The sequence below is a fragment of the Cucurbita pepo genome, chromosome LG01 (assembly GCF_002806865.2).
Source record: "Cucurbita pepo subsp. pepo cultivar mu-cu-16 chromosome LG01, ASM280686v2, whole genome shotgun sequence".
Lineage (NCBI taxonomy): Eukaryota > Viridiplantae > Streptophyta > Magnoliopsida > Cucurbitales > Cucurbitaceae > Cucurbita > Cucurbita pepo.
This window is the reverse complement of record NC_036638.1, coordinates 4,249,025-4,272,699: the sequence shown is the minus strand read 5'-3', so window position 1 is coordinate 4,272,699 and position 23,675 is coordinate 4,249,025. Positions and strand designations below refer to the sequence as shown.

At 34.3% G+C, this 23,675-nt stretch overlaps 4 protein-coding genes across 4 annotated transcripts in view; 3 read left to right on the top strand and 1 right to left on the bottom strand.

Moving 5' to 3' along the window:
• The window catches only part of LOC111777656 (probable trehalose-phosphate phosphatase J), a 2,720-nt gene extending 643 nt beyond the window's left edge, over positions 1-2,077 (top strand). The window contains 10 exon segments of the mRNA XM_023657393.1: positions 99-248; positions 352-423; positions 528-623; positions 737-793; positions 892-993; positions 1,117-1,194; positions 1,296-1,365; positions 1,449-1,519; positions 1,610-1,702; positions 1,787-2,077. Coding sequence (XP_023513161.1) covers positions 99-248; positions 352-423; positions 528-623; positions 737-793; positions 892-993; positions 1,117-1,194; positions 1,296-1,365; positions 1,449-1,519; positions 1,610-1,702; positions 1,787-1,858 — 861 coding nt within the window. The 3' untranslated portion in view covers positions 1,859-2,077.
• Positions 2,078-11,749: 9,672 nt separating this feature from the next.
• Positions 11,750-14,949, top strand: LOC111791576 (inactive TPR repeat-containing thioredoxin TTL3-like). The gene is made up of 6 exons (XM_023672970.1): positions 11,750-12,606; positions 12,985-13,426; positions 13,510-13,705; positions 13,821-13,993; positions 14,140-14,473; positions 14,543-14,949. The coding sequence occupies exons 1-6, from the start codon at positions 12,096-12,098 to the stop codon at positions 14,663-14,665; spliced, it is 1,779 nt and encodes a 592-aa protein (XP_023528738.1). The 5' UTR covers positions 11,750-12,095; the 3' UTR covers positions 14,666-14,949.
• Positions 14,909-16,076, bottom strand: LOC111791586 (succinate dehydrogenase [ubiquinone] iron-sulfur subunit 3, mitochondrial). The gene is made up of 3 exons (XM_023672980.1): positions 15,776-16,076; positions 15,460-15,698; positions 14,909-15,381 (listed from the first exon to the last, which is right to left on the bottom strand). The coding sequence occupies exons 1-3, from the start codon at positions 16,019-16,021 to the stop codon at positions 15,000-15,002; spliced, it is 867 nt and encodes a 288-aa protein (XP_023528748.1). The 5' UTR covers positions 16,022-16,076; the 3' UTR covers positions 14,909-14,999.
• Positions 16,077-21,607: 5,531 nt separating this feature from the next.
• LOC111787762 lies at positions 21,608-23,308 on the top strand. Its single transcript, XM_023667810.1, has one exon. It carries the CDS (start codon positions 21,832-21,834, stop codon positions 23,125-23,127), a length of 1,296 nt encoding a protein of 431 aa, XP_023523578.1. The 5' UTR covers positions 21,608-21,831; the 3' UTR covers positions 23,128-23,308.
• Positions 23,309-23,675: the final 367 nt, after the last annotated feature.

Sequence of the window (23,675 nt, the reverse complement as noted above, 5' to 3'; positions counted from 1 at the left end):
ACAGATTCGTCGAAAAACATCGAAAGAAACAAAGGTTTTTCACATAGTCATTCGGGTGCCTCCACGAGGGTCTTTTCGTAAGGGTTGAGGTTGTGAAGTCTTTTCGACACGAGTAAATGTTTTTTTTCTTCCATATTTTAAGCTTAGGACAATCTTCGAGAGGGAAACAAATTGTGATGTTTTTGGATTACGATGGAACTCTTTCTCCGATTGTTGCGGACCCCGACAAGGCTTTCATGTCGGAAGCTGTAAGTACTCTGTCGAATTCATCATTAATCTCTGTTTTCCCTTTTTATTGGGTTTCTCTCTGTTCTTACTCACCGATTTCGGTTTTGGGCAATTTGGATTCAGATGAGGAAGACAGTGAAAAAGCTTGCCAGATGCTTTCCGACCGCCATCGTCAGTGGCAGATGCAGAGACAAGGTACCTTTCCGCTACATTCAATTTACTCCAACTCATCCTTCTTTTTCCCATCCAAAAAACTCACCTTTTTGGTCTCATCTCCGCCGCCCGCGACGGAATTGTAGGTGTACGGATTCATTAGACTGGGGGAGCTTTACTACGCCGGCAGCCATGGCATGGACATTAAAGGCCCAACTAAAACCTCCAAACTCAAGAAAGCTGTAAGCCACCCCAAACTCAAAAAAGATCAAATTTTTTTCAACTTTTAAATTTCGTAATGATTAAACTGAATAATTTAATTAATATTGATGAATCCGAGGTGGTTCTTTTTCAGGTTAATCAAGGCCTCCTGTTCCAACCTGCGAGCGAGTTTCTCCCGATGATTGACGACGTGGGTTTCCTTAATTCTTCCGAAATAAGCTTTGATTGAAGAAGACAAGGATTTAAGGAGCAGATTTTTAATGAAAATTTTGAATTTGTTTTGGTTAGGTCTATGAACAGCTGGTAGATAAAATGAAATCAACTCCAGGGGCCAAAGTGGAGAACAACAAGTTCTGTATCTCAGTGCATTTTCGCTGTGTTGATGAAAAGGTAAAGAGAAGCGAAAGATGTCCATATTATTATTACATCACAATAATTAGTGTCATTATTATAATTATAATTATAATAATTATTATTTTTTCTTATTATTCTCGAATTTTTTGAAATTTACAGGAATGGAATAATTTGGCCCATGAAGTTAAATCAGTGGTTAAAGAATACCCAAAGCTCCGACTAACACAAGGAAGAAAGGTCCTTATTCTCTCTCTCCTCTCTTCCCATCTACAAAGCTTTAAAATATAATATGACACACAAAAAAAAAACTTAATACAATTTCTTCTTCTTATTTACAGGTTCTAGAAATCCGTCCTACCATCAAGTGGGACAAAGGGAAGGCCCTCGAGTTTTTGTTAGAGTCGCTAGGTTTGTTTTTCTCTCGAGAAATTATTCAACACGGCTGTTATACTCGATCTCGTGGTTGATGAAATGTAAAATTTTGAATTCAGGGTATGCAAATTGTTCTGACGTGTTTCCTATTTATATTGGAGATGACCGTACGGACGAAGATGCATTTAAGGTATTGTGTCTATCACGCGTGGTTGTTTGTGTTAAGGATGTAAAGTTGGGTTTTTTTAATCTCTTTCTTGATATATATATATATATATAGGTTCTAAGGGAAAGAGAGCAAGGATTTGGAATTCTCGTGTCGAAAATTCCTAAAGACACCCACGCTTCGTATTCTTTACAAGAACCTTCCGAGGCAAGTTTCACGAGATAACAACATTAATATCCTTTATTATTATTGGTATCATTTTTGTGATGGGGTTTGAAATTTTGATTACAGGTTATGCACTTTTTGCAACGTTTGGTGCAATGGAAGCGACCATCTTTATTAAGAAGACATTGCAGGGTTTGAGAAGTAGAGAGAGAAAGAGTGGGAATTCAGTACATGTTGTAATTTCCTTTTTCTCTAGGGGTTAGTAGTTAAAAAGAAAAAAGTAGAAGGGTCAATGGGAAAAACAAAAATTGTAACTTTTTCCTTCACCTCGGTTCCCTTCTACTTACACATATCTGTAAACTAACTGTGTTTTAAGACCACAAATAGTATTGTAACTTAGCCATCTTTTTCTCTCAACTTTGTCGTCGTCCTATCCTTCTTACTTCCATTATATAATCATATAAAAAAATTGGTAACGTAAAGCAATAATACGAAGGTGAAGGATTCGAATTTTTGACGTGACGTTTTAACAATTTTTTCATGAATTATTATAGATAGTGGGAGAGATCAAATGTGTTTGAATATTCATAGCAAAGAATTTGATTAAATGTTTTAATGTTGTTTAAGGTGTTCTAAAGTTTTTTCTTTCAACTTTTTATAGTTTTTGATATAGGAGCCAAATGCGATGAGATCTTTAATAATATCCTTATTTGGTTAAAACACTTCTAACATTAACCGTTTCAACTCGTTCAAACAAACAAACTTGTATAACAAATATATATAAGCTAGATAAACTCGACATCTTAATCTTGAACTACACAAATTTAACCGAAGGTCGAGACGGAAGTACCAACCCAATACTTAGAGAAGAATACAATATCGGCTTTTTTGTTGATGTAACTCTCCTTTTGTTTAATGGCGCGAGAATGCTGTGCAAGTTAACACAGAGTTGATTAATGAAAGGCGATGGACGGACGTGTAAAAAAAGTAGATGGCCTTCAATACTTACTTTTCCATTCTGAGGCTGCCCTGGAGAAAAGAAGAAGCACTTTTGCAGAGACCATTATATGGTTCTTCCCCTTTTTGTGTACCAAACCAAAATACACTCTTACTTTTTTGGTACAATTCTCATGTGGTTTCTTTTAGAATGTTGATATCATGAGGAACTACTAGAGTTTTGCGTAGGCCATGGGATCACCACCTTTAGTTATGTTAATTGCAACTAAAGGCTTTAATAATTGTTTAGATTAGAGTTTGTAAATTAAAAAGTTGATGGGTAAGAATAAACTTTAATAATGGTCAAACTCATTAAGGGGTGGCCTAATTATGGAGGCATAACCAGGGACCATAACCAGTAGAATCAATATGAAATTCCATGATTTATGGAGAAATTCTTGAGTGATGCAACTTTGATTTTAGTGATTGGTAATACACTCTTTACAAGTGGTTCATTTTCGAGAATCTTGTACCAAAGCATTGTTCTTAATTAATTGCTTTTTTGTTTTGGTTTTGGTTTTGGTGGGTGATATTATATTGTCAAAACTTCTCCATTCAAATACTACATTTCGTTACATACGAACAAAGACACGATAATATACTTAATTACCATCATCTTAGATAAGAAATCTAAAAGATTACATTTTTATTTGAGTTTGTATTGACTAAACAAATTCATATTTCATATAATATTGAAGGCAACATATCTTAAATAATAAGAACGAGTATTCCTTTTCGTTTATACATGACAACTTGCATATCTCATGTTTCACTAGCTATCATTTCGACCTACTCTACAAGTATTTGTAACTCTAAAGGGGTTAAAAGATAAAAAGAGAGTGACACCTATAAAAAGATGCTATGAAGTATAGGAAATAACTTATAGGCTATGTACCAAATAATTGGAGCCATCATCCTCTCAACCGAAAAACTTGTACTCATACTACAGTGAAAAGCGACATAATTACTCTCAAACATTGACCTAGTTTGCATTAGAATAATTGACGAAAAAAGTGATCGAACTTCAAGAAAAGCTATGTTAAGTTTTATGGTGGGCACTAGGACACGGTATTAAAGATTTTTTTTATTATCTAAATGTCATCATCATATGGGAAGAAATGTTAAAACATAATTATAAAAGATTCGAACTTGTGTAATGTTAATCGAAATGATATATATTTTTAATGAATTAAGAAACGTTTTAATTGACGAAAATCGACACGTAAGATGATGAAGGAGATACAGAGAGTTTGTAGTATTGTTTGTTGCATAGGTAAAATACAGAGAATAAGAGGGAGATGCATGGGTTTTGGTAAGAGAAATAATGGAGGGTGAAGGGCGTCGTGAGTGGTCAAAGGGCATTGATTATTAGTGAATGGGTTAGAGAGAGAGAGAGAGAGAGAGAGAGAGAGGGAGGCAGCAGTTGAAAGGCAGTGGTGCTTTTCAATTTTCACGCACTCCAATGGACCAATTATTGGTGCCAACAAAGGGATGGCTAACCCTTTAGCTGAGCTTTAATTCATTAAAAAAAAACCATTCTTTTATACTCCTCTTTCCTTCTCTCTCTCTCAAACCCATACCCATTGCTTTGCAACTCAAAGAGAGACCCCTTTTTCTTTCTCTGTCCCCTCCCATCTCATACACACTCACATATCCATCATTATTGTTCCATTCCACTCATTCTTACGTTTAACGGGTTCATCAAGTGTCAAAGTCGCATTTCTTATAAGGATGTAAAAATCGGACAATATATCTATTGATAGTGGACTCAAACAATACTAGAAGGTAAGGTATTTGAAACCCTAATTTGGGTGTCATCGACCAATGAAATTTGAATACATGTTCACCCAAACAAGAAATTAATTAATATTTTGATAGTACTAAGACAGATATATGGTATACATAAAGAAATTAATTTAAAAAAAAAAAAAAAAAAATTCCAGAGTAATTGGATGGATATGGAGCAGCAGCGTCCTGTTTTGTGGACAGCTGTGGAGGAGGAACCCCTGAGGCTAATTAATTAACAGTTTTGTGGACAGTGTTTATTTCTTAATTAAAGGCTTTTAAATTTAATATTCCCATTTGCTTTTATTTTATTTCAAATTATTTGTACGTATGGAATAAACTAATTCAACAGGATCTGCAAATCTACTCCAAGTACATCCAATATTAATATAATAATTCTTTTCTTTAATTAACTATGCCTTCGAACTAGTTTGGCAGTTGGTTTAAATATAAGTTTTTATTTCTGTAATGTCACCTTTTTTTAAAAAATATATATAATATGAATTTAAGTCCATTAATTATTACCTTAACTCTGCTTGATGCCTTGCTAAGTTGAATAAACATGAATTTTAAAATTCAAATTCTAGATTCCAAATTGAGGTTCCGACATGTGTCTATTGTGATAAATTATCGTTCCAAACAAAAACACGTTTAAGTATGAAGTTCCTATGATTTTGTCTCTTATTGTCAGGATTATTCTCATTCGAATATGGTCTCAAATTCACAAACCAAGAAAAGGTTACGAAGTTAAACCAAATCTAAGGCTAAAAAAAAAAAATATAAATTATGGTATGGTTGGGGGAAAGCATATGCATTGCTACCTTAGTTTGAAACTAAGGATGTGCAGACACCCTTTTGCGCAGACAAATAGAAACAGAAGATGGGGGAATAACATAATAATCAATCAATACTTGTTGTAAAGCTTTTGTTTTGGAGATACCCAAATTCGAGTTCTTGAAAAATCCGAAATCAGTAGGCCATCCATCCAGCCAGCCAGCTTTCAAGAACAACAACAATAATAAATTAAAAAGAAAAAGAAAAAGAAATTATTTAAATGTTTTTATAAGACAACTTTTGACTAGATATTTCTTTTATTCTCCCAACAAAAGCTGTTGTTTCATTTGTTGTAGAAACAACAAACATGTTCACAACACCATGGGAGGAGAAAAGAGATACTAAAACACCTCATCTAATATGATCCCCACATGCAATGCAATGCAACAATGCTACTTTTAATGTATTATTTTTTTATGAATGTACCAATAATTTAAGGTGAGGTTTCAACATCAACATCAACGGGTCATTTGAGTTAAGAACATATCGATAAAAATGTTCCATTTAATAGGTGGGATATGAAGATTAAGATTAAGAGATGAATGGAATGGAAGTTGATTATGGTTAATATTATGGGGTTTGTTGGTGAGTTGGTAAGGAGAGTGAGGGGAAAATAATGAGGTTTTGAATATTTTGGATGGTTTGGTGAAAGGGAAAGGCACCATGGAAGAAGGGAATCTATGGTTGAATGAGGAGTTGGAATCCACTTAAAAGGAGGGAGTTTTTTTTTTGTTGTTGTCTTCTTTTAATTAAAGTATTAAGTTATACACTAATAATAATAATAATAATAATAATAATAATAATAATAATAATAATAATAATAATAATAATAATAATAATAATAATAATAATGGGAAGGGGAAGGAAAAAGAAGACATGGACATTGAAATGGAGACACGAACATGGATCCAAAGCATATTTAAAAAAACATCGTCCTCGTGGAAAGATGGACTCCACTTGATTCAAACCCATCATTGATCCACAAATTTAACCCTAAAATCACTCTCTAAATTGGTCAATTATTGGAGTTTGTGAACATGGGAGAGAGAATTGTGATGCTTTTTTTGTTCTTTCTCTCTCTCTCTCTCTCTCTCTCTCTATCTCTATGGTCAATGGCTAACCCAACTCTCATTTCTCATCACCCAATTCTTTGGCGCACTCTATTTAGGCCACCAAGCAAAGAATTATAAACCTATGTCTTAGATGTGAATATCGTACACATTCAAGGCCCCCACTTCAATTTCTAATCCTATTAACATCTTTCCTTTCAAAACAAAATCAATCATATCCTTATCTCACACCCACCCAAGTTGAATAGGATAAGCTTACAAGTATGAAATTGTTTGAACCCCTTATGCCTCTATTTTCGTGTTATTGTTGATGTATGAATTTAGAATCAACTTTGTGATACATATTTTCTGTTTTTGTTAATATCATAGAGACATCATGATATACCATGTATGATAAGTATGATGAAATACCATGAATATGTGTGTACATCTCGTAAGAAATTTACGTTATGGTAAGTATGAAAGTTTTATGCACATCAACTAAATGAACCCAGATTTTTAATATGAGACTTCATGCCTATTGTATGTTATATGATCATAGATTACTTTTCTAGCATGTTATGGACGAATGTTAACTAGCCTATCTAGTGGGTTCATATGCGCTTGAATGAACCATGTATAAAGAAAAAGTATACATCCAACTTTACTTAAAAAAAATAAAAGTAGAACCCAAAAAATAATAATGAAAATTAGGTCCCACCGACCATAAAACACATTGTATGTGATTACATTTTTCGACTCCAATAATGGATTTTTTCTCAAAGTTTTTAAAACGCGTCTGCTCGTGAGAGGTTTTCAGACTCTTATAAAGAATGTTTCGTTCTCCTCTCTAATCAATGTGGGATCTCATAAATGACGACATTCATTGAGAATGAACATGGAATAAAGCCATTGATATTTTATTCCACGTTAGAGTTATGTTTTCATTATTAAACCTTTATTTCAATCATGATTTTAAGTTTATGAGTATTAAATACATGGCATCATTAAGATAAAGATATTTTTAAATAGTTTTTCATACAAATCAAACACCACATGCATATAGTAACATTCCCATTTTCAATATAAAAATAAATAAATAAATAAGATTGTTACCTTGGGTGTTACAAAACTAGTCTTTATCCATTAATTTTAATGACGTGTTAAAGCAATCGACATGATATATTTGTTTAGATTTGCATGGGTGGTAACAAAATATTAGTAAGTAATAGAGCATAAACTTAAAATGTTTGAAGTTGACCAATGAACAATGTGTTTGGTGCATTGGATGAGCATGCTTAAGATCCAGAAACTAAAAGCAAATGGATAAACAAAGGCTTGTCAAAATTGGTAGTTCCTATCTGTTGTAGTCTAAAATTAGATATGAATACATAGAGTGAGCGATATGAAGTTTGTCAATTAGGGTATAGCTAGAAGCAGAGGATCAAGTGTAAACATACTCGTTTAGGACCTAACAAATAGTGTTTTGGATAAGTTTTGTGGATAATTTCAACAGATCAGACACCTTTATTCATCCACTTGAGTGTAAGGTGTGATCATTTTAAAAGGCAAGCTTAAAATAGCCAAGAATCCAAAACAAAGTCCGTTGAAGATAATTAGGGTGTGGATTATGGAGGATCATTTATGAGCATTTATGTGATCTTTGCTCATTTAAGGGAAAGCTACAACACACTATCCATTATCCTTATCCATCGCCGTTATCATCATCCGTTACAACCACCATGATTAACACCATAATCAACTGTTCATCGGGATCGGAGTTAAAAGGGAGAGGGCGAGGGCGAGGGCGAGGAAGGGAAGTGGATATTTGTGACACGTTTGGTTGGTCCCCGCAGTAGAGGGTGGAGCCACGCCATGAAAGGGTGTGAAAGTTTTTGTCTTTTAAGATGAAAAAAATGGAGCCATTGTGGATGAGTGATCGAGAGGTGGGTGCGTGATGGGTCACCACAAATCACATGGACTCCCACGTGACCCAGATGCCATTGCTATGGGGAGCCAATCGTGACGGTGCCTATGTGCTTGTTGCTCATTGGTTGATAAAGCTTGGGTCACAATCAGTGAGGGCATATTATTATTATTATTATTATTATTATTATTAGTATTAGTATTATTATTACAAAACTTGGGGGTTCTTTCTTCTTCTTCCTCCTCCTCCTGTTTCTTAATCACCCTTTTTCTTTTTAATTCATTTCTCTTTTCTCCTTGGAAGAATGTTCGTACCAATTATGCACTTTTTTTTTCTTCTTCCAACAAAACTCACATTCAATGGTACAAAATTATTAGTCCATTTTAATACAAAAATTCTCCTCTTTTCTTTTGTTGGTGTTATGATTTTGATATGATGTAATGTTCTATTCATTTCTTTTTCTATTTCTATGTATTAGTACTATATGTTTGATATGACGTTTAACGAGATAAGAAGTGTTTATTGTTCATAAAAAAAGCATCTCTCTAATATATATATATACATATATAGTTCGTGTTTTTATTACATTTTATATACATAAAAGAATAGAGTGAACATAATATTGAGCATTTTTTTTCATAGTCAAATCAGCTAAATTTGACAAAATAATAGTAAAAGGAAAACTCTAGAAGTATTTTTGTAAATTTGGAAAAATTTAATCAATGTAAAATGACTAAAAACTCCTTCTATAACCGAGTAAAGTTTATTCGTGATAGAAGACCATCTCGAATAACAATAAGAAAAAAAATAACATATTAGTTTGTCGTTTGTTACCAATTGGCTGATATCCCTCAATGATATCAGTCAATCGTATGATTTCTTTTTTAAAATATTATGGATTCAAAGATTCATTCAACCATTCACCCATGAAAAAAAAACAACCATGTCAAATTTATTAGAACATTTAACATTTAAAAAAAAAACATCTTTCTCTCCAATATTTCATAAATATTAATATTCATACATGTTAAAATAATAATAAAGTATGGAAATTAGAGGGAGATTTAAAAATAATAATAATAATTTTACGATAAAAAATCATTAAAGAGAACAAATAGGAAATAACATCTCTCTTGAAACTTCTATGATGAAATAATTTTTGAAAATGATTTGAAATTTGTCTTCTAGTTGTTTTTTCTTTTCTTTTTTCTTTATTTTTGCTAAATTATATCTATATATATATATATAATAACCGTTATTTTTAAAGTTTCAATAATACTTAATTTTGTTAAGCATTTTTGTCCCCCGGTTTATGTTTTTCTCTCTTCTAAAAACACTTTAAATGAAATTAAAATCTCTTTTACAACCTTATATTAAGTGATACATCTATTCACTCAATTTAAAAAAAGTGGAGGAATAAATATTGATGGAATAAAAGAAATGAAGAGTCGAGAGTAGCCAATAACACGTCTCAATAAAGTAAAGCATTTTGTGTTTGTTTCTTCAAAATATGCTAAATTAGTACTTTCACAATATGAATCAAGGTACCATTTCATTTTTTTTTTCTTCAAATTATGCCACTTTAGTACTTATGAAACTATTACGCACCTCTTATTCCTTTCGTTCATTCCATTTTTTTTCATTCTCTATTTTCCATCGCTTCCAATTATTCTTTTTTTGGTATAAATAACTATTGAATCTTTTTTATATATATATATATAATTGATGATCGTCATCAAATGCAACTTCTTCCAATGATTCAATTGCGTGAAATTCATACTTGTTTTATGAAGGAAGTTTCTTGCACTTTGGTTATTCTTTTTTAATTATAATAATGTTTATAGTATGGATCTAAGTCGATCAAATCGAAGCATATTTCTTAAAAAAAACTAATCAAATCCTAATTAGTTTGGTTTCTTTGAAAAAAGACCATATCTAACCTAACTCAACCGGACATGGTTTGATTTTGGTCCAAAACATGTTGAGTTGGGTCAGTTCACATTCGTGTTTTTAGGGACTCCTATACCATAGGTTTCAACAATTCTTAAATTAAATGAATGTGTAGAGCCGACAGTTTTCATTTTACACTCTAAGGGCCCATTTAGCTCATGAGTCTTGTGGGCTTGTGGGCTTGTGGAAGGAGTTGATATGGGCCTATAAAGCCCATGTTTGGTGGGATAGATTTCTTTTTTATTATTATTTTTAAGAAAACTCTTTCTTTTTAAAAGCTCACAGTTATTTTTTTTTTAAATTATTTCTCCCTCCACTTCCTTATTTTTCTATTTATTATTCTTTTGGCCTTCTTTTTTCTTTTAATATTTATATTGTGTTTTTGTTTTTGTTGTTTTTTTTTTATTTATTATTATTTGTGTTTTAAATTCTTTTTCTTTTTTCAATTATTTGTATTTTATACGTGATTTTGTTGTTTTTTTTCGTTATTTATTTTTTATTTTAGTTTTTCTTGAAATAAATAAATTTTTATCTATGAATCATTTTCAAATAGTTTATAAAAGGTCTAGAAAGAAGAAATGACAATAAATTAAAATAAATATATTTTATATTGAGGGGAGGGAGATAAATTGATTATATTTGCTTTTTGAAATATGACAGGTATATTAATTCTTCAATATAATTTTATTAAATTCATTTATTTGAGATTAATTATTAAGATTTATTACTAAATAAACACAAAAACCTAAAAACCTAAAATTTAAAACATAAGGTATTTTAACAAATGAAAGTTAAATTAAAATTAAATTGATTAAATATATTTAATAATTTTTTTAATAAAAATAAATTAATTATAATTAATATAATAAAATGGTTAGAAGTAAATCTGATAAGAAATAAAAATATTATTTATTTGCCTAAAATAGCATTCTCCCTTTATCTAATTGTCTAACATCTTATTCTTAAACATCGTATTTCTAGATATCATAAACAAAATGTTCAACTAAACGACTCTAAATGAAGAAAAAAGAAGGAACAAATAATGCCATATAGAAGGCATTTTCAAAGTGAACTATAATTTTTCTTTTTTTAGGAAATTCACGAGATAAACCATTATGTTTTACCACTATATAACTGCTCCTAATGCTCAATTACAATCAAACCAAGCCTAACTGGTCCGTGAAATATGTTAATGGTTCATAGTTACTTAAGCACAACCAATTCAACCCTACATTACTTTCAAGATTATGTAATAGCATGTAATCATTCAAACATGTAACGCCTATCTTAAAACATATAACGCCTTTTAGGATTGGAATTGGATTTATGAAGTTATATTTAAAATTATTTTAAATAACATGAATGTTCCATCAAGACTCTAATCTAACTTCGATAGAATTTCTATACATTCTTGGTTAGTTAAATTATTCTAATTTTGTGAAGGCGACGGTGAAGGAGCAAAGCTGACCGTTTGTTTGAAAATATTTTTGAGATCCTGATGCGCCCCCTGGAGAACGAGTCTCCCGCCCTCCCCCCTTTTTCTGCTCCTTCTTCAACAACTTATTTTCAAACCTCAAATTACACAGCTTTCAATTCATAACAAAACCCCCTTTCCATTAAGCTTTTCGTTTTTTTCCCCCTTCCCATTAACTCTCAGTTTTTCTTCTCTCCCTTTTTCGGAAAACAGAGAGGGACTCTGTTTGAAGGAGCTATGCAAATCACCTCCTGGGGTTACGCCCACTCTCTATATTGTTTATCTTACTTCTTCCATTACAAACAGATGTTTTTTTTTCCAACTTTCAAATGGTGGGTCTCAAATTAAAGCTCCATTGGAAATGGAGGACTCTGTAAATTTTTGATCTTCTTTCCGAAGAACTTGGAGGCGGTGTCGAAAATGGAAGACGACATGGACAAGAAATCAAGTTGTGGCCTTTTGAACGCTGTGTTTGGCCGCCGTGGATTTTGGATGAGACGAACTGCCTCAAGTGCTTCATTGCCAACAATTGATCCAATTAACGACCTCGCTAAAGTCGTGAGCAGCTGCAGTTCGAGGCGCCGGCGAGGCGGCTCCGATCAGCCGTTGTTCATCCATGTTCCGGAGGAGTCCAAACCAGCGAACAGGGTGGGTCCGAACCAGCAGAGTCAACAGAGGACAATGCATTCGAATCAGCAGAAGGGAGTTCCAATGAGCAAACAGAATGCGGGTTGTAAAGTAGCGCCGCCGCCGAACAAAGTGGCAGCGACGGGAAATGGGTATGTGGAACAAGGAAGAAAGGTGCCGAAGGAAGCCATTGGCATCTCCGGCGAGCTCGAGCTCATGATCAACGATCATCAAAAATCGAAGGGAATTAATGGGTCGCTTCTTCGAGCCTCCTCCAGCAATTTCATGCTCTTTGGAAATTTGGGTAATCTCATCACTACTCTGACTTGTTTCTTAATCAAAGTTGGATTTCTAGAAGAAAAAAAAAACCGCTTATTAAGTTCTGGTAACCTAAATAACTTTTATATATATATAGGGGATTCTTCTTATAATAAGAATGATTACAAGTCTCTGTGTAAAGTCATGAATGCCCTCCAGCGTCAGCCCTTTACAATCAACAGTAAAGATTGAAGTTGTTTGAAACGATAAGACATAAATTGGCGGTTCTTTTTGTAATTGTTTCACAGTTAGAGATTTATACAACAAGAAGAACGGTGTATGATATGAATTTAGCATGATTAATGGTTTTTTTGTTGGAAAAAGATTGATTCTTTTTTAAGGATGAATGTGACTATGATCACAGGTAACTTGAGACAAGGAGGGGGTGGAGGAGGAAATGCACACAATGTGGTTGATTATGCGCCCAATATAGGTAGAGAAGAGACTCAAGTAACAAATGATAAATACCCAAATGGTGGGATGGGGAATATAGCCGAGCCTCAACCGAAACTAAGTGCCGAACAGTCGAGTTCTCTTTGTCGAGCGTTGTCAACTCGAATGGATCCCGAGCAACTGAAGATCATGGGGAATGAAGATTACAAGAATGGAAGATTTGCAGAAGCCTTAACTTTGTATGAAGCTGCAATTGCGATCGACCCGAACAAAGCGTCGTACCGAAGCAATAAAAGTGCAGCTTTAACAGCTCTTGGCATGCTTCTTGATGCAGTTTTTGAGTGCAGAGAAGCCATTCGGATCGAACCGCATTACCACCGAGCTCATCATCGACTTGCGACATTGTATCTTAGGTATTGGTATCACCTTAACACATCATTTAGCTGTAAGAACACCTTAAGTCTTGTACATTTTTTTTACATTGAGAGTACTACAGATTAGGAGAGGTAGAGAAGGCAATGTATCATTACAGACAATCGGGGCCCGAGGCCGATCACGAGCACTTAGCAAAAGCCAAAGCTGTTCAAGCTCATTTGAACAAATGCACTGAAGCACGACGATTACGAGATTGGAACACCCTGATTAAGGAGACTGGCTTTGCAATAACATCCGGGGCTGATTCTGCACCACAGGTGCTTGGCTTAGTTATGAGTTGTTTTCGATACCAAAGCCCCGTTTGATAATGATTTCGTTTCTAGTTTCTATTGTTCGTTTACTAATTGATTGTTGTGAATTATTTGCAAAAAGATATTTGCTTTGCAAGCCGAAGCCTTTTTGAAGCTTCACAAGCACCAAGATGCTGATGAAGCCATATCAAGAGGTCCAAGCTTTGAGGTGGATGCCTGTACTAAGTTCCTTGGTCCTGTTGGTAATGCCAATTTACTGCTGATTCGTGCTCAGGTCGACTTGGTTGCAGGCAGGTTCGTGTTTTAGACATTCAACTGCAACTAGCTGCACTAAATGTCAGAACGAAATAACTTTACGACTAAAATTAATACGAAAGAAGGTTGAAAGGTCAAAAGTTTGAATCTCACTTAATCGTACTCAAAATGGTGTATGTCTGCAGATTCGATGATGCACTGGAGGCAGCACAACGAGCTTCTCGGCTCGACACAAACAACCGAGAGACTAACGTAGTAATGAGGCGTGCTCAAGCAGTTACAGCTGCTCGATGGAATGGCAATGAGCTATTCAAAACATCAAGGTTCTCAGAGGCCTGTCTAGCATATGGAGAGGGACTTGAGCATGATCCATACAATTCTGTGCTGCTGTGCAATCGAGCTACATGTCGGTCCAAACTCGGACAGTTCGAAAAAGCAGTTGAAGATTGCACAGCAGCCCTTAACGTTCGCCCGTCCTACAGCAAGGCTAGACTGAGACGAGCAGATTGCAACGCCAAGGTACCTCATATAATCTTCCAGCATTTGTTTCATGATGTGTACAAGTTCCTCTAATGTGATATCATGCAGTTGGGAAAATGGGAAGCATCAATACAAGACTACGAGTTCTTACTCAGAGAAACTCCCCACAACGGGGAAGTCAGTGAAGCTCTCGCCAATGCCCGGATGCAGTTAAAGAAGCAGCAATCGTAAACTACAAGGGACCAAATTGATATATCGCCATAATTATGCATCAATGAGCGCAACCCACGTTGAAAAAGGCCACCATTGTGGCCAAGAACCACCAGGAGCTGAAAATTTTTAGTGTAAAATCCTGGTTTTTTAAAGAGAAATGGAAGACCGTAGTGTAATGTTGTATATGACCTGTAATTTCTCAGCAGAAGTTGGTGCCTAAGGATCTGGCTTTGACCAACTTATTTATGTATAGAACTCTACTTACATTTTTCAATTTGAAACCACAGATATTTATTGATTTCCTTTTAAGATTAAGATTGAAAGATAACACGAAAAACAGAGAAAAACATAGCTAATTGTTGTCCTTTGAGAGCAAATGCATAGCCTTCATGTGGTGAATGGCACCGGAAGGATCAAGGCTTTTGGGGCAGTTGGCTGTGCAATTCTGTACAGTTCTACATCTATACAGCTTCGTCTTGTCTTCAGCTATTGCTTGCAGTCGTTCCTTCTCGAACTCGTCTCGACTATCAGAGATCCATCGACAGGCGTGTAGCAAGGCAGCAGGGCCAAGAAACTCCTCTGGATTCCACCAATATGGAGGGCATGAAGCACTGCAACAAGCGCACAGAATACACTCATACAACCCATCCAGCTTCCTCCTCTCCGCTGGAGATTGCCTGAACTCTCGCCCATCCTTCGGCAACCTTTTGGTCTTCAACCATGGCTCGATCGACCTATACATAAAGGGTAATGCTTGTATTAGATCACTTGTATTTGTGTTCCATATAGAACAAAAAATTGGATGACATTACTTGTATTGCTGATAGAAATTAGTGAGATCAACAGCAAGATCTTTGATGACAAACATATGGGGAAGGGGCGTTATAATGGTGGGTTTGGAAGTGTCAGTATCAATAGGTTTGAGGCAAGCCACAGTGTTGGCTCCATCGATGTTCATAGCACATGATCCGCATATACCTTCCCTACAAGACCTTCTGTAGCTCAAGCTTGAGTCTTCCTCTGCTTTTATCTTCTGTAAGGCATCTAATACCTAAAATAAAGCTACCCAATAAATCAATCAACCAACCAACCAAGCTTAGTGATTATGAAGATTAAATGATGCAATACCATTGAGCCACATTTAGAGAGATCAATGAAGAAAGACTGAAGGAAAGGCTTGTGGTTGGGATGCTCAGGACTCCACCGATACACTCTGAACTCCTTTTGATTGGATTTAAATTTGGTATGGGCTTCCATGGCTTCCTGTGCATGTTGCTGAGCCGCAGGATGGCCGTCCAGTAGTCCAAACTTTTGGTTTGCCGGCGGCTTAGGGAGGGCCTTGTTGTAGGCATTGCGGAACCAGGTTCTTAACATATTCTCTGTTTTGTGAATTTGTCTGGAGAGGTTGGGGTTGAAGAGGGCTGTGGTTGTGCATTGACGGTGTGTTTATTGGTTGAATTACACGTGGTAGCTTTGTGAATATGATGTGTCTGTTTGAAATTTGAACACAATATGGAGCTATAAATGGAGTTGGGCCTGGTGTGTAATGCTACATGGACTATAATACTATTGAAATGGATCTTTAAAGGAGGGCTCAATTCAATCTAAAATACTTTTTCATATTCATCAAATTCAATCAAAACTAAGCTTAAATCATAACTTAAAACTAAAAAAATTTAAAGAGAGTTATATATATAATTTTTGGAATTTAAAGTGTAATGCGTAATTTGTGGTTCAAGAATGAATTAAGGTGGAAGTAGGTGGGGTGTGACACCCATGTAAATAAGGGATACATGAATGAACTAAGACCAAATCTAAATGAAAGAATCCTAATGATAAAGATGTCTAAGAAATGCTCGAAGGAAATAAAAGTTACTACTTTTATCGATAAAATGCACCTTCCTATTTGGTGGTTCGACCATAGAAATCCAAAGGTTAAGCGTGTTTTACTTAGAGCAATTATATGTTGGATGACCTTCTAAGAATTTTTTTGAGTTGTCTAAGTACAAAACATGTTAAAAAGATTCTTATTGTTACGTGTGATAATAGAAAATGTCTGAGTGGCTTGAACTGAATATAGATTCAATTAAAACTTTAATTTTAATTAATTAAATTATATTTATGCTTGGTTATCATATATTATTATATATTTTCCACTTTCTTTAATATAAAAAATGCATAAAAAATGATAAATAAAAAAAGCATTTAAATTTTCCTTTATTTTCCGTACAACAGCTTTTACATGCTTTCAAGTTTTCTTTTTCTTTATTTTCTTTTTACATAAACGAATATGTACTTTTAGATTACTAAAATTATGAAGCAACGTGATAGAGAGATCTACACCAATAATGGAACATACTCTCACAACAATCACAATAAACTCATTTAATTCAATTTCTATCGAAATTAAATATTCTTTAAATAATATATAAAATGAATAATATCACACTCGGGGAAGAAAAAAAAACTGGTGAACCTAACACAAAATCTATGAAACATATACGTTTTTTTAAAAGAAAGAAATCAGAGAATTGACAAAATATTTGTAAGTTCCTTTTCGGGATTTGGGGAGTGGAGAAAAAAAGAGTGGAATAAAATCCAAAATTGGAATTGAATAATGGAGGTAATATGTATATGACCAAAACATTCAATTGTTTCAATCAGAAACGCAATTAGGGAAACAAAATACCCAACAACATATGGCTCACCACTNTTTTTTTTTTTTTTTTTTTTTTTTTTTTTTTTTTTTTTTTTTTTTTTTTTTTTTTTTTTTTAACCTCACACTTCCCCATGACAATAATGCTTTGCCAAATTCAACGCCTCATGGGGAAATTGCATCAAATTACACCCACACACAAAAATATATATATTATTTTTTCTTTTATATATATATATATATATTTTTTTTTTTCCCAAAAAGAAAAATAACTAAGAAGTAAATTTGAAAATAAAAAAAGATTTGGTTTTTGAAAAGGAGAACTTTATTTTTTTATTTTTTATTTTTGATTTTTTAAATGGGCAATGACCGGTTCTTGAGGGAAGGGGGACCTAGGGGGTGGCGCGGATCTGATCTAATTATTCTCTCCTTTTTTTTTTTTACTCCTTTATTATTTTTTTATTATTATTATGGGACGGCAACGTGTTTTCACTTTTGTTTATTTATTTAATTAATCGATCCAATTATATTAAAATGTATTATATATATATATATAATATCTTAATTTTAACCAAAGTAAATTCAAAATTTTCAACTAGTCTAAACAATTAAACATTCTGGTCAAATATATATATATATATATTTTTTTTTTTTTGTTTTAAACAAATTATTTCTAACATATCTTTATAAATATAATTTTTTGTCTTCCAAAGATTGGATGTCTATTTCTATTTCTAAAATTTTACTTTTCTATAATATACCTCCTTTATCTCTTGATATTTTTTAAAATAATAAACAAAAAGAAAAAATTGTAAATAAAAAATATTATATCGAAAATGAAAACACAATTATTTTTAACTTAACCATTAAAAAAAACATTAGACCCACAAAAATATAAAATTTCACAGCAGCTGCCTCCCATAGGAGTCTAAGTCGTGTCTCAGTCCTAGTGTGGTTGATCATTCTCTTGGACCAGTAATTGATCATTGCCTTGATAAGCTATTGTCTCACCAACTAAATAACTAGAAGTGAGTCCCTTCTCGGGCAGATTTCTCCTTTTGCTCCTCAGTGTATGGGATATTAGCAACCGTTTCCAGCGGTTGTTCCCCTTCCAATGGTAGATTGTTACGCATTCCTCACTCGTCTGCCACTAGAACCATCACTTCGAGTCCGAATTTATAAACAAAATATTTAAATTTTAGACCACTAAAATAAACCAAGGGATAGAGATTCAAAACCTTCTACTTGAATAGGGAAAAGATTAACATCCTACTCTTCGAAAGGTATCAACGTCATAACATACCAAGTTGATTTAGGTCATTTCTGTAATAATTCAAGCTCACCACGGGCACTACAGATATTATTCTCTTTCGGCTTTCCCTTTTGTGTTTCCTCTTAACGTTTTCAAAACATGTCTACTAGGGAGAGATTTCCACACCCTTATAAAGAATTCTTCATCCTCCTCTCCCACCGATGCGAGATCTCACAAAGAATGTATCGTTCCTCTCTTCAATTAATGTGAGATCTCACTGTACACCCCATTTATAAGCCCAGTATCCTCGCTGACACTCGTTCCTCTCTCCAATTGACGTGAGATCTCATAGTTTTTGCCTCTAAATTTCGTTGATATGATTGGGAAGGAATGATTAAGATATAATTTGGAGAGACAAATAGAAAATGGACCAAATCAGCTTAATTTAATCAAACCCCTTTCATTTAATCAATTTCAAAACATTTTGAAAGGGTTAGCTTTAGATCTTAAGGTATGTTGACTTAACACAAGGGTAATGATTGAAAGAGTTGAAACTTTTGAAGAAGGAGTCGAGAACGAAAAAAGGAAAAAAAAAGTCTACTGAAAACGACATGTATGACCCAATATAAAGCTCATTGATAGAGCCAAGGAGGGTGCCTCGTAAGAAAAAAAAAAAGAAAAAATTAATGCATAGCAAATGCATGTTATTGTGTTATATTGTGTCCGAAGGAAGTGACTTATCATCGACATGATTAAAGTGAAAACTATGCGTTGAAAAACATGTAAAGTCCAAGAACAAAGAAAGAAAGAATAATATAATAGCATAAAATAATTTCCCCATCCCTCTTGAAAAGTTCGTTCATTGCCCCTACTCCAAAGAAACTAATCTCCTGGTTTCCCAACTCAAATGATAATCTATAAAATGTAACGTGATGGCGATGCCACATGTTTTTCAAACACCTACCTTGCTACCTAGTTTGACAAAACTAAGGTGGTCGTGGTGAGTTAGAAATGATATCAACTGCTGTCTACAGTTTTTAGAGGATTTTATCCATTTAAACTTTGAGCTTTTTGGACATTTGTGAATGCTACTACTAATATCCTTCACCATCAATAATCATTTCGCTCTAGAACGAAGAATCTGCCATCAATTGGAGCTTTGAAGAATCGAAAATGTTAAAGATCTAATTCTAAGTGGTTTAATCAAAATGAAGTTGTTGTTTGAAAGTTTGATATATTCCCTTCTTCTTTAACACTTTAATTGGTTTGAAAATATGGAGTTGGGGAATGGATTGATGCCATCTTCTATGTCGTTTTTTTCAAACATTGCTTTGTGTTTGTTTTGTTTCCAACAATGCTTTCTGGACCATGCCTATGACCTACAATTTGGTTCCAACACAAGACACAATTACCTAAAAAGCTTCTTATCAACTCATCCAAAAAATAATAATAATCTATGCATGGGAGTTTCGATGCATACCTTCATTTTTTTATATAATATTTGTGGGTTCTGTTTGTTCGTAATTTGAATTCAATCAAATCTTCATAAAACTATTATTAAAACAATTTTCATCCTACTTAATTGAGAGAAAACCAAAATTTTCTGGTTGGGTCACGTCATAATCTGACTCTTCATGCATTAACTTAGGTAGTTTACTTAGGTAGGAGCTAAAGGTGGTTAGAATATACATGAGGAGACTTCTAGAGGCACAATTTGAATGAGAATGTCATGTATCATGTGAAAAACTACTAAAAATACCCGTAAGATTTGAGATTAATGTTGTTTTGAATGTATTATGTGTTCACGCATGATTAATGGGGTTGAATTTTGTATGAAATTTTGAATTAAGGACTAGAAGTTGACAAATAATATGGTTTAATCTTGTATGGAAACAAAATTTAGAAGCTACAAGAATGGTAAAGTCAAGATGTGGGGTATGATTAAAATAGATGTCCCATGACAACTTAAACTATTCCATAAACAAACTAAAAGCCAAACTAGGTTATGGTCCACTATTATTATTATTATTATATATTAGTAAAGACCAAAGTTTCATAATAATCACAAAACCCACTAGTGCCACATCACCTTCTTTGAAACAAGAAATCTTAAACTTCTCCTCCACCCCACCAACTATACCATAAACCATAATTTGTGTAACAATTTTCAACCCTCTCCCAACACACCAACAACTCCCTCCCTTTTTTAAATATACAACTCACAAGTCAATTCTCAAACCTAAATGAAGTCACAATGCTCGGCTCTTATAGAGTTAGGGAATGTGTTTTGATCGATATAAATCGATTTTGCATTCTTCTTGGTTGTTTTAGTAGGGGTATTTTGAGCGTCTCCTTCAAAGCTTCAATTCCCAACCGTGATTGACTTATTGGTGATAAAGGGTTTTAAAGTTTAGGAAGGAATATATGGAACCAAGATTATAATAAGTTAACGTGTATGGAAGAAAAGTGAAACTTGTAAGGGTTAGGGTTAGGGTTAGGGTTTGGTTTGGTAGATAGAGCTAAATAGAATCAGATGTTATTAGCTTCTTTATGGTTCTCATGGTTGCAACAACCTCAAAATTCATGTCAATAATGAATTAAGTTGATATTTAATAATATGAATTAAATTGCAATAAATACAAAGTTAGTTCTTAGCTTCTTTATGTTTCGCATTTAGTTACTTCATTCATATTAATATTAATATAGTATTTATAAGATGAATAATGAATTTTTAATAATAAAATCAAAATAGATATTTTATATATAGAATATGTAACACCTCACCCATGTTGTATTGTACTATTTTGTTGCGTTCACATAGGAAATCATAATCCCTAAACTTCTTAGATTCACCAATTGATTGTTCTCTCTCTTCCATGGCTACCCCACAACCATCCTTAATTATCTTTTCTTTTTATAAAATATAAATATNTTTTTTTTTTTTTTTTTTTTTTTTTTTTTTTTTTTTTTTTTTTTTTTTTTTTTTTTTTTTTTTTTTTTTTTTTGTCTTAAATCGAGTGATGTTGCCTACAACACAACACTGTCTCTTTTATTTATTTATTTATTTTATTTTATTTCCATATTCTGTCTCTCTCTGTCACAGAGGAAACCCTAAATCCTAAACTTTGGTGGGCATAAAAAGCAGAAGAGTTGAAGGAAGTTGTAAGGTTGTTTGTTGAAGGTTATGCCACATTTTTTGTTCAATTCCTACTTCCCCTTTCTTCTCTATTTTCCTCTGTTTTCAACCAAACCACAAACTCACCGCCTCCTCCTTCCATGGATTCCGGTAATAGTGGGAGTATGCAGTCCTCTAGTGGCGGCGATGAGGAGTATGAGTCACGCGCCCACACCATCCCGACTACGTTTTTCACCAACCCACCAACCCACGCGGCTTCTTTCCCTGCAAACTTCCATCCACCTCCGCCTCCTCAATCCTCCTCCACCTCCTCCTCCTCTGCCGCCATGTTTGATCATTTGTCTACTTTATTTGATCCAAGATATTCCCTTTCTAACCAAAACCCACTTCTCAATCTCGATATGTTTTGGTCCCGGACTATGAGATCTGATCAGGTTTCGCCGGATCTCCCTGGCCCACCTCCTGATTCCTCTGCCACCGCCGCCGCCGCCGCCGATCAAAATTTATCCTCTATCTCTAATTTCTCCGGTGTTCAGACTTTTTCTCAACCATCTGACGCTACTAATTCCTTCCAACCCACCCACCAGTCTGAATTGCAGAATATTCCCAACAATTGTGGCGGTGGTGCCAACGTGGCTCGGAGCTCGAAGAAAAGGCCGAGGGCCTCTCGACGAGCTCCGACGACGGTGTTAACAACAGATACTACCAATTTCCGCGCCATGGTCCAGGAATTCACTGGGATACCAGCACCGCCATTCACAGCCGCTTCCTCCTCCCCTTTTACAAGAAACGCTGCCAGGTTCGATCTGTTTGGCGGCGGGGGAGGCGCCGCCAGGTCAGCCGCACATTTGGACGTTGTACCATCCACGCAGACTTACCTTTTGCGGCCACTTCCACAAAAACCGCCGTTTCTGTCTCCGTCACAGTCCACCTTCCTCGCCGGTACCAATTTGCAAAACCCAATTTTTGACATCCACAACATGTTTCAATCCAACCCCAAATTCATCCCTTCCTCCAATGATCAAAATCTCAAAATGGGTCTTTTCGACGAGTTCGGTCTCAACAACCACAGCCATGACCTCCCACCCGCCGCCCAAACCTTACAATCGAACAACAACGCCCACAACCCACCTCCGGCGACATGGGTCGGCGGCGGCGGCGGCGGTGGAGAATCAAATCAACAAGGTGTTAATTTAAGATCTGGCAATGGAAATATCAACGGAAAACTGATCCGGTACGCCGCCGGCGCTGCATATTCAACCGGATTTCTCGGCGATAAAGCGGCGGAGAATTTAAGAGCCAGAAATGAAGGTATGGTGGAACCATGGATTTGTTCTTCTGATTANAAAAAAAAAAAAAAAAAAAAAAAAAAAAAAAAAAAAAAAAAAAAAAAAAAAAAAAAAAAAAAAAAAAGAAAGAAAATGGGAAAATTATGAGAGAGAATTACAGTAGAGAACGAATGATCGTCCTTAATTAACCCTCGCCATTATCAAACATAATCGAAACACCTCATTTTCTTGGTTAACTATTATTATTGTGTAAATAAAACATATCTATTTTCAATTATCCCCTCATAATTCTTATTATACACCAAATTAGTTGGAAATTGAAATTAAATTAACCCTCCATTTCCTTTTTCTCTCTCCTCTTCTTAAGAAAAGAGTAATTAAAGGCGAGATTTTTGGGGATGCCTCAGCCGCCACAATCCATTCACAGTTTGATTATCATATTCTATTAATTTTCATGTTTGTATGATCCCAATTTTTCCTTTTATGCAAAATTCATCATTTCTTATTCTTTTTTCTTAAAAGATATACAAACAATCGGACACCTTTTTTCTTGTCTTTTCTTCTTGTTATTTTGCATCAAAATATGTCAATTTTTTTACATGCTTCTCTCGGTAGTAGTATTCTTAATTTCTTTGGTATCAACCTAAGTTCATGATTGTGTCACGTATCATATCTTTCTTTCATCGTGCGATATG

Coding starts and splice junctions, on each gene's coding strand:
- LOC111791586 (XM_023672980.1), bottom strand. CDS start 16,021: ATGTTAAGAACCTGGTTCCGCAATGCCTACAACAAGGCCCTCCCTAAG. Junction 15,699..15,775: donor TCTCTAAATGTGGCTCAATG/GTATTGCATCAT, acceptor GCTTTATTTTAG/GTATTAGATGCCTTACAGAA. Junction 15,382..15,459: donor AATTTCTATCAGCAATACAA/GTAATGTCATCC, acceptor CTTTATGTATAG/GTCGATCGAGCCATGGTTGA.
- LOC111791576 (XM_023672970.1), top strand. CDS start 12,096: ATGGAAGACGACATGGACAAGAAATCAAGTTGTGGCCTTTTGAACGCT. Junction 13,706..13,820: donor GGGCTGATTCTGCACCACAG/GTGCTTGGCTTA, acceptor ATTTGCAAAAAG/ATATTTGCTTTGCAAGCCGA. Junction 13,994..14,139: donor GTCGACTTGGTTGCAGGCAG/GTTCGTGTTTTA, acceptor GTATGTCTGCAG/ATTCGATGATGCACTGGAGG.